This window comes from Bufo bufo, chromosome 2, assembly GCF_905171765.1.
Source record: "Bufo bufo chromosome 2, aBufBuf1.1, whole genome shotgun sequence".
NCBI classification, from domain to species: Eukaryota; Metazoa; Chordata; class Amphibia; order Anura; family Bufonidae; genus Bufo; species Bufo bufo.
This window is the reverse complement of record NC_053390.1, coordinates 271,582,226-271,600,375: the sequence shown is the minus strand read 5'-3', so window position 1 is coordinate 271,600,375 and position 18,150 is coordinate 271,582,226. Positions and strand designations below refer to the sequence as shown.

At 41.3% G+C, this 18,150-nt stretch overlaps 1 protein-coding gene across 1 annotated transcript; it reads right to left on the bottom strand.

Moving 5' to 3' along the window:
* Positions 1-14,539: 14,539 nt before the first annotated feature.
* Positions 14,540-17,702, bottom strand: LOC120990777 (olfactory receptor 6N1-like). The gene is made up of 2 exons (XM_040419680.1): positions 17,007-17,702; positions 14,540-14,698 (listed from the first exon to the last, which is right to left on the bottom strand). Exons 1-2 carry the CDS (start codon positions 17,700-17,702, stop codon positions 14,540-14,542), a joined length of 855 nt encoding a protein of 284 aa, XP_040275614.1.
* Positions 17,703-18,150: the final 448 nt, after the last annotated feature.

Genomic DNA, 18,150 nt, shown 5'->3' with positions numbered 1-18,150 from the left:
CCCATTTTGCCAAAGGAAAGGAAGTTGCCTAATAATTATGCACACCTGATATAGGGTGTTGATGTCATTAGACCACACCCCTTCTCATTACAGAGATGCACATCACCTAATATGCTTAATTGGTAGTAGGCTTTCGAGCCTATACAGCTTGGAGTAAGACAACATGCATAAAGAGGATGATGTGGTCAAAATACTCATTTGCCTAATAATTCTGCACGCAGTGTATATAATTCCACATGTGTTAATTCATAGTTTTGATGCTTTCATAGTCATGAAAATAAAGAAAACTCTTTGAATGAGAAGGTGTGTCCAAACTTTTGGTCTGTACTGTATATATATATATATATATATAAAAAAATAAATATATATATATATATATATATATATATATAAATACAGCATCCTTCAGTAAGGCAAAAAAATATATAAAAAATAGCAATGCTACGTGCCCAAGCGGGTGTCCCAATGACACTTTAGTGAACAAAATAAGGACATAGAGGCAGGGCCAATAAAGTAGTGACCACATGCACATTCGTTTGAATCCCTTCTGTTAGATATAGAATGAATGTGCATCACTATTAGGCTAAGTTCACACTTCACTTCTTTGGTCAGTAATTGTCAATCCAATGCAGATGCATGTCAAACCCACAGAACAGGTGCAGATCAATTCATGATACCTAATCCGAGAGTAGACTTGGCTCCTGAATTAGCCTCACAATAAGTGATGGAAATAACTGACCAAATAATAGAAGGGTAAACTCTGCATTACAGGTCAATGTTAGCATTAGCTCTAATTTCTTGGCGTGGACTTAACCGTGCATTGGCCCAAAATTCAAGGAGTGGCCCCATGACAGTGTGGAGGGGGTCAACAGTAAGGTTGTGTTCACAGCCACTGATTCTACTATAGTGGAAAAGAGCTGTCTCATTTTATACAGTCTGCTGTTTCCACATAGATTGATAGATAACCTATTACACTTATACATGTAGTGGCCCCATGACAGAGTGGGGAGGGTGTAAGCAGGAAGTTTGTGTTGACGTCACTGTTTATTTTTCCGTTCTTCTGACCCATCAGAACAGACAAAAAAAGAGGATCCTGTAGTTTGAGCTTACACCTTCACACCATCAGTATTTGGTGAGTATATCATCAGTATCGGTAAGGCAAAAACAGGACTGGGTCAAAAACAGAGATAACATGTGATGGAAATATTTGCATGTCTTCTGTGTTTTGGACCCAATCCTGCTTCTGAGTTCCAAATCATGATCAAATCCTGATGCAAAATACTGACCATATGATAGAGGCCTCATGCTCAATTTACATCTGTTTTGGCCATTTGCCTCGGAAATCGCCTTTACTAAGAAGGAGAAGAAGTCCTGCATGCAGGATTTTAATGGCCTCTATCAAATGCTCAGTATTTGGTCCAAAGCAGATATAAAATGTGAAGGAAATGTCTTCTGTGTTGTGGACTCACTCCTGCTTTTGTGTCACGCTTTAGTGTGGGAGGGAAACACCACACTGAGCCTAGGAGGCGAGGGGGACGACAGGGAATCAGGCCTGAGAACTAGAGAAGGAAGATGGAAACCTCTTAGTGAAAACCCTAACCAAAATCCTGACTGACTACCAGTATGAACAGACCCCAAAGGTAGGTGAGTTCATACACAGGAATACCTAGAGTCCTATCTAGCCCTATAGGACCCTGGTACTTATGGCAGGGACGAGATTACCTGTTGTCACGGATGTTCCCGTGGCATGTACCAGGAGATCGGAGAGACTGGCAACTCGTGGGTTAAATTGACATTTCACTGTGGATCTTTTGGTGTCTGTGTTTTGCTGAATGCCACATCCCTTGCTTCAGGTGTTGCTTGTTGGTGATTTACTTTTCCCATAAGTAGCTGCTTTTCACTCTTGGAGGTGTGGTTTATAGATTTTCTTCCTGCCTTCTAACTAGCTGGTCAGTTGTACTCTGTGGTGCTTCTGGAGTTGCCAGTTGTCTACTTTCAGATAAGTCTATTGTTTTGTGTTTGCTATATTCCCTGTTGTTTGCATCTGGGCCTGAGAAATAGACTTCCATTCGTCCATCTGGGGAGGAATGGGTTGTCTGTGGTCCTAACCTCATTCCAGGGCCTTATAGGGATATAAGGGCTTAGGTATACAGCAGATAAATAATCCTACCTTCAAGGTCTATTCATATAGACCTGTCCTGAAACTAAAGTTGCTCTCCCGAATAGATTCTCGGGGGGGGTGATAATTTTATTCAGTTCAGGGAAGTGTGCAAATGGTACTTTAAGTTGCGTCCACACTCATCTGGGGACGAGAGCCAGAGAGTGGGAGTGATTATTTCATTGCTTAAAGGGTATGCCCAGTCTTGGGCTTTTTCTCTGCCAACCGGATCACAGTCTCTCCAATCAGTAGATGCATTTTTCAGAGCTTTAGGTCTCATCTATGATGACCTGGACCAAACCTCCCTGGCCGAGACAAAATTATGCGGCCTGCGTCAGGAAGAGCGTTCTGCGGAGATCTATTGTTCCGAATTTAGGAGGTGGGCTACAGATACTGAGTGGAACGATCCATCTCTCCATAGACAGTTTTGTCAGGGATTATCTGAGAGGCTGAAGGATGCTTTGACCTTTCATGAGAATCTTGAGTCTTTGGAAGCCGCTATGTCTTTGGCTGTACGTATTGATAGACGCCTGAGAGAGAGAACTAAGGGCCCACTCTCTCAGGATGTTCTATTACAAAATGTACCGTATTCCTTTGACTCTATGGGTGAAGAGACTCCTGAGCTTATACCTGGGGATGAACCCATGTAATTAGGGGGAGCGACTCTGATATCTGCTTGCAAAAGTAGGAGTTGCAAGCAGGGAGTATGTTTTTTTTTTGCGGTCAAAGGGGACATTTTGTCAATATTAGTGTTGACTGCGAATATTCGAATTACGAATATTTATCGCGAATATCGCAACTTTGAGAATTCGCGAAAATTTCGAATATAGTGCTATATATTCGTTATATAGAATATTCGTCATTTTTTTCCATCTGAAAACATGATTCCTTCCTGCTTCTTGCTTGTGGGTCAATGAGCCCACAAGCAACTTAAGCAGGGAGGAATCAAGACTTCAGATGGAAAAAATGACGAATATTCTAAAAAACGAATATATAGCACTATATTGAATATAGTGCTATATATTAGTTTTTTAGAATATTCATCATTTTTTTCCATCTGAAGTCAGGATTCCCCCCTGCTTAACCTCCTCCCGACCGCCTAACGCAGGGATGCGTCCTGCGGGCGGTCGGTTTGTTCCTCGTTGACGCATCGGCGCGTCATCTCGCGAGACGTGAGATTTCCTGTGAACGTGCGCACACAGGAGCTCTGTAAGTTGTACCAATCACCACACTACACTACACCCTCCCTGTCACTTATTAACCCCTTATCAACCCTGATCACCCCCCTGTAAGGTTCCATTCAGACGTCCGTATGTGTTTTTTTTTTTTTTTTTGTTGTTTTTTCTTACAGAGTCTCATATTCCACTAAGGCTACTTTCACACTTGCGTTCGGAGCGGATTCGTCTGGTATCTGCACAGATGGATCAGCTCCTATAATGCAAACGATGGTATCCGTTCAGAACGGATCCGTCTGCATTATATTTCAGAAAAAAAACTAAGTCTAAAAGTTTGTCAGACGGATCCGTCCTGACTTTGCACTGAAAGTCAATGGGGGACGGATCCGTTTGAAATTGCACCATATTGTGTCAACTTCAAACGGATCCGTCCCCATTGACTTACAGTACATTGTAAGTATGAACGGATCCGTTTAGCTCCGCACGGCCAGGCGGACACCCGAACGCTGCAAGCTGCATTCGGGTGTCCACCTGCTGAGCGGAATGGAGGCCAAACGGTGCCATACTGATGCATTCTGAGCGTATCCGCATCCACTCAGAATGCATTGGGGCTGTACGGATCCGTTCGGGGCCGCTTGTGAGAACCTTCAAACGGAACTCACAAGCAGAACCCCGAACGCAAGTGTGAAAGTAGCCTAAATTGTGACAAAAAATAAAATCACCCAGTGTCGGACTGGGGTACCGAGGGCCCACCAGTAAAATTTATTTTGGGGGCCCACCATATAGATTCATTCAAATATAATAAATAATCTAACACTTTTTTTTTTTTTATATGAACATAGGCTGGTTGATGTGCTGTACATTGAATATATGTATGAAGTGCAGTAAGTCTAAAGTGTTATGTGCCACTTGTGCAGGGGGTGGGAGAGGAGTGGCCCACTTTGCTCAGGGGCCCACCGGGGGATTCCCCTGTACCCCTGTGGGCCAGTCCAAGCCTGAACTCACCATACCCGTCACGGAATCCAAATGCGTAAATTTTTTTAGACATTTATATTCCAGACTTCTTCTCACGCTTTAGGTCCCATAAAATGCCAGGGCAGTATAAATACCCCACAAGTGACCCCATTTTGGAAAGAAGACACCCCAAGGTATTTCGTGAGGGGCATGGCGAGTTCATGTAAAATTGAATTTTTTGTCACAAGTTAGTGGAATATGAGACTTTGTAAGAGAAAAAAATTAAATAAAATAATCATTTTTCGCTAACTTGTGCCAAAAAATATATATTCTAGAAACTCGCCATGCCCCTCACGGAATACCTTGGGGTGTCTTCTTTCCAAAATGGGGTCACTTGTGGGGTATTTATACTGCCCTGGCATTTTAGGGGCCCTAAAGCGTGAGCAGTAGTTTGGAATCCAAATGCGTAAAAAATGCCCTGTGAAATTCTAAAGATACTTATTGGAATTTGGGCCCCTTTGTGCATCTTGGCTGCAAAAAAGTGTCACACATGTGGTATCGCCGTACTCAGGAGAAGTAGGGCAATGTGTTTTGGGGTGTATTTTTACATATGCCCATACTGTGTGTGAGAAATATCTCTGTAAAATGACAACTTTGTATGAAAAAAAAATGGGAAAAGTTGGTTTTTTACAGAGATATTTATCTCACCCAGCAAAAAACGAATATATAGCACTATATTCGTTTTTGACCCATTTCGCATTACGCGATTTTTACCTTGCAGATTTTTCCGGAATCACAAAAATTATCTTACGCGATTTTTACATTGCAGATTTAATCTCGAATATGAATATTCACGAATATATGATGAATATTCTACCACATATTCGGGAAATATCACAAATTCGAATATTGCCCCTGCCACTCATCACTTGTCAATATATGTCCAAGCATTTAGCGGCAAAAAGAGAAACAAAAAGGGGCGTCTAAATCCCATCTGACTATTGCAGGTGTGAGTGGGGAGTCAGAGAATGTGCATTTGTCCTTTGTTGGTAGTACCCGATTTCTCCTAACTGCCGAGGTGGCGCTAGAGTAAAAAACTGTGGGAATTGAAGTATTTATCGACAGCGGGGATGGGGTGAACCTGATTGATGCTCAGTTTGTCCGCATGCACAGGTTATCACCAAGTACATTTAAAAAGACATTCCTTTATTTGCTATTGATTCTGCCCCTTGTCACAAGTTTTGCATGATATCAGATTAAGAGTGGGTGACTTAAATCAAGAAGTTATCTCATGTTTTGTCTTGGAAGGTCTCCTTGCACCTATGGTTCTGGGTTTACCGTGGCTTGGCAAGCTAGGCAGATTCTGGATTGGGGAGACTATTGCATTGATAATTGTCTCAATACATCCTTTTCTGTGGTTACTACTAAGGCTATACCTTCTTATATTCGAGTTCGCCAATGGGTTTTCTGAGAGTGGATGTCAGGATTTACCTTCCCATCGGGAATATGATTGCCCTGTCAATCTTATTCCCGGTGCTAAATTGCCTAAATCTAGGTTGTATTATCTTTCTGAACCTGAAAGGCAGGCCATGAGAGAATATATTGCCGAGAGTTTGAAGAAAGGGCACATAAGACCTTCCAAATCTCAAGTGGCTGCAGGGTTCTTTTTTGTAAAAAAAAAAAATGGAGCTAATTGGCCATGTCTGCATTTCCGTGAACTCTATCAGATTACTATCCGTGATCCTTACCCTCTTCCTTTGATTCCCAATTTGTTTAACCAGATTATTGGTGCCAAGGTGTTCTCCAAGTTGGACTTAAGGGGGGCATATAATCTGGTTAGGGTCAAGGAAGGGGATGAATGGAAGATGGCTTTTAATACTCCTGAGGGGCACTTTGAGACCTGGCCATGCCTTTCAGGTCTTCCAACATTTTGTGAATGACATCTTTCATCACCTGGTGGGGAGGTTTGTGATCGTGTATTTGGATGACATTCTTATTTATTCTCCTGACATGGAAACACATCAGAATCATGTGAGACAGGTGTTACAGATTCTAAGGGATAATAATTTGTTTGCAAATTTAGAGAAATGTGTTTTTGCGGAACACAAGGTGCAGTTCTTGGGCTACCTGCTGTCATCCGAGAGTTTTCGAATGGATCCTGAGAAAGTCCGTGCTGTATTGGACAGAGATCGACCAAAAAATCTGAAGGCTCTTATGCAGTTTTTAGGATTCACCAACTATTACCTAAAATGTCTTAAGAATTATGCGACAATAGTAAAACCCTTAACGGACATAACTAAGAAAGGGACGGATGTCTCTGTATGGTCTGATTCAGCATTGCAAGCCTTTTCTGCAATTAACCTCCTTGGCGGTATTCCCGAGCGTGACTCTGGGTTAATTTTCGCTGCCAGGAGCGGTAACCCCGAGTCACGCTCAGGGTAACATTGCAGAGCTGTCAGCGGAGTCCCTTCTGCCGGCGATCCAGCGATGTCCTCCACTGTGATCGCCGGCGAGAGCGCATCTGACTTCCTGATTCCGTTCCCTGCGAGAGCAGCAGCTGCGCATGGGAGCGGAACTGGGTGGGAAATTCAAGTAAATATAAACATAAAAAGTGACACACACACACACATAAAATAGGTTATACACTGCTCAAAAAAATAAAGGGAACACTTAAACAACACAATGTAACTCCAAGTCAATCACACTTCTGTGAAATCAAACTGTCCACTTAGGAAGCAACACTGAGTGACAATCAATTTCACATGCTGTTGTGCAAATGGGATAGACAACAGGTGGAAATTATAGGCAATTAGCAAGACACCCCCAATAAAGGAGTGGTTCTGCAGGTGGTGACCACAGATCACTTCACAGTTCCTATGCTTCCTGGCTGATGTTTTGATCACTTTTGAATGCTGGCGGTGCTTTCACTCTAGTGGTGGCATGAGACGGAGTCTACAACCCACACAAGTGGCTCAGGTAGTGCAGCTTATCCAGGATGGCACATCAATGCGAGCTGTGGCAAGAAGGTTTGCTGTGTCTGTCAGTGTAGTGTCCAGAGCATGGAGGCGCTACCAGGAGACAGGCCAGTACATCAGGAGACGTGGAGGAGGCCGTGGGAGGGCAACAACCCAGCAGCAGGACCACTACCTCCGCCTTTGTGCAAGGAGGAACAGGAGGAGCACTGCCAGAGCCCTGCAAAATGACCTCCAGCAGGCCACAAATGTGCATGTGTCTGCTCAAACGGTCAGAAACAGACTCCATGAGGGTGATATAAGTGCCCGACGTCCACAGGTGGGGGTTGTGCTTACAGCCCAACACCATGCAGGACGTTTGGCATTTGCCAGAGAACACCAAGATTGGCAAATTCGCCACTGGCGCCCTGTGCTCTTCACAGATGAAAGCAGGTTCACACTGAGCACATGTGACAGACGTGACAGAGTCTGGAGACGCTGTGGAGAACATTATGCTGCCTGCAACATCCTCCAGCATGACCGGTTTGGCATTGGGTCAGTAATGGTGTGGGGTGGCATTTCTTTGGAGGGCCGCACAGTCCTCCATGTGCTCGCCAGAAGTAGCCTGACTGCCATTAGGTACCGAGATGAGATCCTCAGACCCCTTGTGAGACCGTATGCTGGTACGGTTGGCCCTGTGTTTCTTCTAATGCAAGACAATGCTAGACCTCATGTGGCTGGAGTGTGTCAGCAGTTCCTGCAAGACGAAGGCATTGATGCTATGGACTGGCCCGCCCATTCCCCAGACCTGAATCCAATTGAGCACATCTGGGACATCATGTCTCGCTCTATCCACCGACATCACGTTGCACCACAGACTGTCCAGGAGTTGGCAGATGCTTTTTTCCAGGTCTGGGAGGAGATCCCTCAGGAGACCGTCCGCCACCTCATCAGGAGCATGCACAGGCGTTGTAGGGAGGTCATACAGGCACGTGGAGGCCACACACGCTAATGAGCCTCATTTTGACTTGTTTTAAGGACATTACATCAAAGTTGGATCAGCCTGTAGTGTGTTTTTCCACTTTAATTTTGAGTGTGACTCCAAATCCAGACCTCCATGGGTTGAAAAATTTGATTTCCATTATTTAATTTTTGTGTGATTTTGTTGTCAGCACATTCAACTATGTAAAGAACAAAGTATTTCAGAAGAATCTTTAATTAACTCAGATCTAGGATGTGTTATTTTTGTGTTCCCTTTATTTTTTTGAGCAGTGTATATTGTAATCTGAGAGGATTACACTGTATAACCTTAGATCTGACATTTGATTACTGTATAGTGTCCCTGGCCTGCCATTTTACTGTCATTTGTGCCCCTAAAATATTTATAACATGGCATCAAAAAAGCGCAACTTTACTACAAAAGCGCTTTTGGACCAGTTGAGTGACAGCGACAGTGACACGGAGGTGCTCCCAGAACTGAGCGATAATGAGTTGAGGGGAGATTTGTCATCTGACACTGACACTGATCTGGCAAGTGACCACAGCGATGATCCTGCACCTGACCTTAGCGATGTGCGCACTTGGTGCCCTATTGACTGCGATACGGACCAGGTAGCGCCCCAAGATTCCTGTTCACTGGATCACCTGGGATGAAGGTAGATGTTGAGCGTGACAACCCTCTGGCATACCTGCAATTATTCCTCACTGAGGAGGTAATTGAAAAAATTGTCACGGAGACAAATCGCTACCAAGAGCAGCAATCCGCAACGCTGCATGCCGCATTTTTCAGAAGCAGAAAGTGGGAACCGGTGACCAAAGAGGACATGTGGCAGTTTCTGGGACTCATCATTCTTCAGGGGGTGATGGGGAAACCGCTCCAGAAATGGTACTGGACCACCAATAAGTTACTGGCCACTCCAATTTTTGGCACCGTGATGTCAGAATACCGGTTTTCCCTCATCATGAAGTATTTCCACTTCACGAACAATGAAGAATTTGATGAGGCCACGCATCCTATGCCCAAACGAAAAAAAAATCTGGGAGGTATGGCAAATTATTGTGACCAATTTCCAGTGGACCTACATGCCAGAAAGGGACGTCAGCGTAGATGAAAGTTTGATGGCCTACAAGGGACGCCTAAGCTGGATACAGTACATTGCATCCAAAAGAGAGCGGTCATCCACTGGGTACATATGGAATTCGGTCATTTACACCGGTAAAGGCACGAAGTTCAACCCTAGGTACAGCGGCTATGGGATGGCCACATCATCTGTCCTTACACTGCTGGAGCCATTGCTGAACCAGGGATATTGTGTGACCATGGACAATTTCTACACATCTCCGGAACTGTATGAGGTTTTGTTACAAAACAAGACTGATGCATATGGTACCGTTAGGCCTAACCGACGTTACATGCCATCTATGTTTGCCAAGAAAAAACTCAAAACCGGAGAAATGGTTGCCTGGCAGAAGGGTAAGATGATGGCAATGTGATGGCGAGACAAGAAGGACGTGTGTCTCACGAGTACTGTGCACAATACCTCTGCCATGGTCCACACAAAAGGTGGGAAAGATGTGCTGAAGCCGCAAGTCGTGATAGACTATAATAACACCATGGGAGGTGTCGACAGAGCCGATCAGGCAATGACATTTTATCCGGCTATGCGCAAACAGCAAAAAAAATATTATAAGAAGATCTTCAGGCATCTTCTGGAACAATGCCTTTGGAATGCATATATCCTGCACAGAGCAAAGAGTGACAAGCCTCTTGTTGATTCTGAGTTTATATGGAAGGTGGTTGAGCGGATTTTTGTCAACCACCAGACGCCATCAGTAGCTGTGAACAGACCTGGACATCGTGCTGTTGAAGTTGTCAACCCAGAACGCCTGACTGGTCATCACTTTATGGACAACATCCCGCCAACCGCAAAAAAGGCAGCACCTACCAGGATGTGCGTGGTTTGCTGCTCAAAGAGAGATAGCAATAGAAAGAAAGTCTGAAAAGAAACCAGGTTCCATTGTCCTGATTGTGACGTCGGACTTTGTGCAGTCCCATGTTTCAAAATTTATTACACTCAGGATGTTTATTGAATTTTCTTTGTTTGACAAATTTCATTCTTTTTTATTACATTATTAAATAAAATTATATTATTTATTAGATTATAATTCATGATTTTGTGTTTGAAACTTTATCACATCTGGGATGTCTACTGAAGTCTTGTTTGGTCAGGTTTAAGTAAGTAATTACTAAGAATTGCAAGCCTACAATACATAACACCAAATTTCATGCAAAAAATTGTCCTACTTTTGGTACAAAATTCCTGACATAATCATACCGCCAGGGAGGTTAAGGAATACCTCTGTTCTGCTCCCATATTGGTGCAGCCAGATGTGTCACAACCGTTTATTGTGGAAGTGGATGCATCTGAGGTGTAGTGATGAGAAGGAGGTGCCATATTCGATTTCGACGAAATTAGCTAGAATATTCGTCAAAATCGAATATTCGTCATTATTCTAGTTATCGTGATTAATATGCGATTTAAATAATCGCGTATTGCGATTTTAACTTAAGGCAACTTTCCTATTGGTTTGATATCTAGAATTAGCGAAGATGACGAATATGACGAATGTATTCTTCATATTCCTCAAAACGAAGATAACAAAATATTCTCCATCTTCGTTTTAGCTCCATATTCGTCAACTTCGCTAATTCTAGCAATCAAATAGGAAAGTTGACTATAGAGACAGCTGTGTTTAATTCGCTATGCGATTATATTACTTTGCTTTTTTTTATAAATAGAATAATTATAATAATTATCAAGTATTATAATTATTCTATTTATTAAAAAAAAAAGCTAGGTAATATAATCGCATAGCGAATTAAACACAGCTGCCTCTATAGACAACTTTCCTATTTGATTGCTAGAATTAGCGAAGTTGACGAATATGGAGCTAAAACGAAGATAAGGAATATTTTGTTATCTTCGTTTTGAGGAATATGACGAATACATTCGTCATTTTCGTCATCTTCGCTAATTCTACCAAGCCAACCATAGTAAACCAGGTCTAAGTTAAAATCGCAATGCGATTACTTCAAGTTATATTAATCGCATTGCGATTTCAACTTAGCACTGATATATTCCATATTCGTTAATTCTAGGCTAGAATTAACGAAGTTAACGAATATGGAATATAGCAGTGCGAAGTTGAAATCGAAATGTGATTAATATAACTTGAAGTAATCGCATTGCGATTTCAACTTAGCACTGCTATATTCCATATTCGTTAACTTCGTTAATTCTAGCAAGCTGACCCATTAGAAACCCAGCTCTAAGCTGAAATCGCAATGTGATTACTTCAAGTTATATTAATCGCATTGTGATTTCAACTTAATTCTCACATCCGACAGTACATTCTAGTATGGAGGCGTTCCCATGGTGATGGGGACGCTCCATGAGCTCGGAAGTCGGCAGAAGCGGCAACGGGCACTGACTGGAGCAGCCAGGAAGCCAGGAATCCTCAGAACAGGTAAGAACTACTTTTGGGAAGTGGGAAAGAAAAAAATATAACAATAAAAAAATATATATATATATTCGAAATAACAAATTTTTAGCGCTATATTTGAAATATTAGTGAAGTGCCGATATTCGCGAAAAAAATTTGCTATTCGAATATTCGCGCTCAACACTACTGAGGTGGGGGTAGGAGCAGTTTGGTCACAGGGCCCATCACCTGGTAAATGGCGACCATGTGCATTTTTCTTGAAAAAACTACCCCCGTTGAGAAAAATTATGATGTGGGTAACAGAGTTGCTGGCCATTAAACTGGCTTTTGAGGAATGGCATCATTGGTTGGAAGGGGCGATTCATCCGATCACGGTATTCACTGATCAAAAAAATCTGGCTTATCTGGAGTCGGCGAAACGACTGAACTCAAGACAAGCCAGATGGGCCCTGTTTTTCACCGGATTCAATTTCACTGTCACCTATTATCCTGGGATTAAGAGAATCAAGGCGGACGCCTTGTCACGTAGTTTCCCTGGACGTGGTGATTTTGAAAACCAGAGTCCCATACTGGCTAAAGGGTTGGTGATATCCGCCCTCTACTCTGACCTTGAGTTGAAGGTGTTAGTGGCTCAGGGAGAAGTACCGGTCTCGTGTCCCTCTGGGAAACTATTTGTGCCACCGGAATTGCGTCACAAGGTGTTGGAGGAACATCATTGTAAGGTTCTTACAGGACATCTTGGGAGTAGGTCCACTGCCAAACTCATATCTCGTAGATTCTGGTGGCTAGGGTGGCATAAGTGTGTGAAGGACTATGTGTCAGCCTGTACTATGTACCTGTGCACGTGCCAAGGTGACACATCCTCGACCTTCTGGATCTTTACTTCCGTTATCCATTTCGTCCAGACCGTGGACTCATGTATCAATGGACTTTATCACTGATGTACCTAATTCTTCAGGAAAGTCAGTTATTCTGGTGGTAGTTGATCGCTTTAGTAAAATGGTACATTTTATTGCATTACCAAGCCTACCTAATGCTAAAACCCTTGCACAGGTATTTGTTGACAACATTGTGAAACTTCATGGCATTCCCTCTGACGTGGTCGCAGATCGTGGGACTCAGTTTGTTTCCAGATTCTGGAAGGCGTTCTGTACTCATCTGGGAATTCAACTGTCCTTTTCTTCGGCTTTTCATCCGCTGAACAGACAGACAGAGCGCACTAATCAGAGTCTGAAGACTTACTTGAAATCTTCCTTTTTGTCTTTGGCAGAGTTTGCCATAAACAATCGCAGTCAGGAGTCCACTGGTGAGTCGCCTTTTTGGGGCCTATGGATTTCACCCGCAGTTTGGCACATTTTCTGGTTCTAATACTTCTGGTATCCCTGAGGAAGAACGTTTTTAGTCATCATTGTCATCGATATGGCGAAAAATAAAAAATAACTTGAAAAATATGGGCAACAAATATAAACGTGTGGCTGACAGGAAACGTATGAATGGTCTGGACCTATGTGCCGGTGATTCTGTGAGGCTGTCCACAAGATACATTAAGTTGAAGGTACCTTCCTGAAGGTTGGGTCCAAGGTTTATCGGCCCATATAAGATCACGGCTATTATTAATCTGTAGCTTTTCGTTTTGAGCTTCCTCAGGCCCTGAAAATTCATAATGTGTTCCATAGGTCTTTGTTGAAAAAATATGTGGAACCTTTACAGCCATCTTCCTTGCCACCCGCTCCGGTCATGGTGGACGGTAATTTGGAATTCAAGATCACGAAAATAGTTGACTCTCGAGTTCTCCGTGGATCCCTTCAATATTTTGTCCACTGGAAAGGTTATGGACCAGAGGAGAGGATGTGAGTGCTGGCATCCAACGTTAATGCCAATCGTTTACTGAATGCCTTTAATAGATCTCACCCAGATAAGGTCAGTCCTGGGTGCCCAGAGGTCACCCGTAGAAGGGCGGGTACTGTCACGGACGTTCCCGTGGCAGGTACCAGGAGATCGGAGAGACTGGCAACTCGTGGGTTAAATTGACAAGTTCACTGTGGATCTTATTGTGTCTGTGTTTTGCTGAATGCCACAACCCTTGCTTAAGGTGTTGCTTGTTGGTAATTTACTTTTCCCATAAGTAGCTGCTTCTCACTCTTGGAGGTGCGGTTTATAGATTTTCTTCCTGCCTTCTAACTAGCTGGTCGGTTGTACTCTGTGGTGCTTCTGGAGTTGCCAGTTTCTACTTTCAGATAAGTCTTGTCTTTTCTTATTGTTTTGTGTTTGTTATATTCCCTGTTGTTTGCATCTGGGCCTGAGACAGAGACTTTTATTCATCCATCTGGCGAGGAATGGGTTGTCTCTTGTCCTAACCTCATTCCAGGGCCTTATAGGGATATAAGGGCCTAGGTATCCAGCATATGAATATTCCTACCTTCAAGGTCTATTCATATTGATAGGTAGTTAGGGCCCGGATTAGGATTGTTTTGGAGGTGACCTGTTCCTTCCCTAGTTTCCAGTCCCAGTTACTGTTCCCCTTCCCTCCTGTGTTTAGTGTGGAGTTTTTCCCCCACACTGATCGTGACACCTGTTCCTCCAAAAGGAAGGACGAGCAGGAGTCTTCTTCAGGCCTAACACAAATAATAGGGAAATGCAACACACAGAACCCAAACAAAATATAAAAGGGAAAGGAAAAACTTTACTGTACTGTGTTGCTAAGTTGCTTTGATTTTATGGCATATAGGTTTCTGTATATGTGAAAGATCGGAGTGTCATAAGAGAAATGAGAAGTCTTGTGAAGGCAGCCCGGTGGCTCAGTGGCTAGCACTGCTGTCTTTCAGAATTAAGGTCCTATGTTCAAATCCAAGGACATTGTTTGCAGGGAGCTTGTATGTTTTCCCCATATTTGCATGGGTTTCATCTGGGTTCTCCAGTTTCCTCCCACAATGATAATTTCTGATAATGCGATAAAAGTTAGTAAAAAAATAATATAAATACTAAAGTAAACAAGGTTATGGTTAGAGATAAGCGTATCTTCCAAGATTCGGTTTGTTTCAGATATGACACATTTTTCTAAAAGTTCGGTTTGGGTCTGAATCTATTCGTTCCAAACTAAAGTTACTCCAGTTGCCCTGGAAATTAGTATATAACCCCCTCTAGTCCTCTAAAACACAGTTTTTCTTAATGAAAAGCTCCCATCTTGTTACATTAATTTATTTTTCTAATTTAAAAAAAAAAAAATCATTTCCCTCGTCCGTCCCCTCAGTTTGATACAACATCAGGTGTAACTGTACTACTTTTATTGCTACCGCTGCAAACTGAAGTTATTGCTTGGCCCCAGCTGACAGCAATTACCTCCTGCTTGGTGATGACAGAACACTATTGATTGTTTATGTGCTGGGCACTGTTTTACAAGATTCATCCAAATCGAACCAAAGATTTGGGTTCAATTAGCTGCCTAAAAAAATAGGTGATTTGAAACTAATCTTCAAATCCGTGAATAGATACGCTCATTTCTAGTTATGGTCAGAAAGCCGGAAACATGAGTTCATACAGTCAGAAACTCAGCAAAGGCATCAGAAAGCCATATCAAACATATTGCTGTCTTTGTGGCAAGGCTTATTTTTAGTAGTTCTTTACCTATAATTATTCCTTTTAATTATTATTATCTATATTTAGTGAGTTTTAATTCAGTGATATTTTTTGTAATGTAGTTAGTGAGCATATAAAGGCCTTTATTGTTCTATAGTTGTCTTAACTGGTACCTGGTACCAGGCCATATTCTTAGTACCTATGTACTGCCCATTGAAGATCTTCAGGAGGGGCTAGAAAGTAGAAACTTCTAGGTATTTAACAAAGAGCTCAGGTCCTCGAATGACATCATTTGGGTAAGAAATCTTGTAACTCTGTTTCTTTTTATCAGCATGAATGTCAACTAGATGCCATGTTGGGACCTGGTTGATGGGGAATCCATTTATTTGCTTGAATGCTAGATGACTTGTTACTTTACTTCATCACTGTTTAGTAAACTTTTGGTACATCTAATCCTTGTCAAGCCTACTTTATTTCTGGATCTCAGAATTTATGGTAAAACACTGTCTTTGTGAGGAGGTTATAGATAAAAATTGGGAGGCAGAAGAGGAGATTGGATTGTCTATGAAGATGTTAACTGCTACAGCCAATCAATGGCCTCAGCAAAGATGTCCCATGCATGGCTGTGGCAAGTGACTGGCTGTAGCAGTGACTTGTGGACATAAAGTACCAGCTGCAACCAAGAAAATGACATCAGAAGTAGGAGGACTGGAGTGTAGCACTTGAGAAAACAGTTGAGTATTTATTCATTTATTTTAGGTCATTGCAGGGATTGCCTGAATTTTTATATAACTTGGACAATCCCTTCAACACATGAGGAGAATGCTATATACAGGTAAAAAAAAAAGCAGGTTACAGGCCTAGATAGACCATTAAAATCAGTCCATATCATGTGCTTTACAAAATTTACATAGTATCAAATCAATTAGAAAAACAGACACATTACCACCGACCAACAAGTATCTTCCCCCCAAAAGCCTGTGAAAAAATCCCATAGAAAGCAATAGTATATTATTGCAGTTCATGGTATAAGTGATCAGGAAGTTGCACATTTAAGTCTCCTATGGGGACTAAAAATTGTAATAAAAAAGTTCAAATACTTTAAAAAAAATGGCAAAAAATAAATACAAAAATCAAATGACCCCTTTCCCAATTTTACATATAAAAATAAATGGTATAAAGAGCAATATGTAGTCCTATGCACCCCCAAAAAGTACCAATAAAAACTATAGCTTGCCCTACAAAAAACAAGTCCTACATATCTCTGTAGAAAAAATATAAATTTAACATTATGGATGTCAGAATATGATGATGCATAGAAAAAAAAAGTTTTTTCAAAGGTTTTTAGTAATGGAACATATTAGGAAATATGCAAATTTAGTATTGCCTTAATTATATCTACCTACAGAATAAGGTAGTCATGTTATTTTTAGCACACCGTAAAAACTGTAAGAAAAAAAAAAGTGCCATTAAAAAATATAACTTGTCCCACAAAAATAAGCTCTCATGAGACTATGTGAACAGAAAACTGAAAAAAATTGTCTTGGAAATCCGGGATTAAAAAATAGGTCGTGTCCTGATAAGGTTACAATTATACTAAATATTGCACTGTACTATGTGCTTTTTAAAAATATCTTTCCACTATCCTGTGCACCACACAAGAAAATAATCCAATTTGTATGATTTTATAGCTTCTCTAATATTTTTGTTCTTCAAGCTATAAATTATGGGATTTAAAAATGGAGTTACGATTGCATAGAATACTGAAAGACATTTGTCAAATACAAAAGTGTATCCATGATCTGGCCTTACGTACATTGCTATAACCGAGCCATAATACATAATGACCACAGTGAAGTGAGATCCACATGTAGAAAACACCTTTTTGCGACCTTTATTAGTGGGTATCTTTAAAATAACTAAAATTATATGAATGTATGATAAAATAATAAAGAACAAACAACTGAACACAACTAACCACACAAGAATAAAAAAGTAGTTTTTTAGAAGTGAAGTGTCTGTGCAAGAGAGATTAAAAATTGGGGATGCATCACAGAAAAAGTTATCAATCTTATTTCTTCCACAGAAGGACAATTTACTTAAAAAATATATAGGAATTATTGAACTTGTGAAGCTGGAAAGCCAACACATCACTGCTAACTGAAGACAAAATCTGTTATTCATTATTGTTGTATATCTCAGAGGGTTACAAATAGCCAGATATCGATCATAAGCCATTACTGCCAGAAAGTAATTTTCAATACCCCCCAAGACAAAAAAGAAATATAGCTGAGCAATACAGGCAGAAACAGGAATTCTTTTATCATCAGACACTAAATCTCTCAGCATTTTGGGCATAGTGACTGATGTGTAACCAATTTCCATAAAAGCAAAATTTCCAAGCAATAAGTACATTGGACTGTGCAGTTTGGAGCTTTGCCATATTATAGTAATGATGATTGTGTTCCCAGTGATTGTTGATATATAAGTCATGAGGAAGAGGAAAAAGAGAAATAGTTGTAGATTCTGTTTGACATGGAATCCAACAAGATAAAATTCTTTTATTGTAGTATAATTCTCACCATTCATTGTTGTTGATTGTTGCAAATCCTATATTTAAGAATATAAAATATACCAGATATGGAATAGTCACACGACTGCATAATCATGTCCATGGCTTTACCATCTCTTCTTTACATCACTAATTCATGACTACTATTTTAAAGATGACTTCCTGTTAGTTCTCTTGGCCACAACAAGAGGATTTCAATACCGGAAAAAAATTGTTCCGTTTTGCCCCCATTCTAAATGGAAAGAGATCCGTTCAGGATGC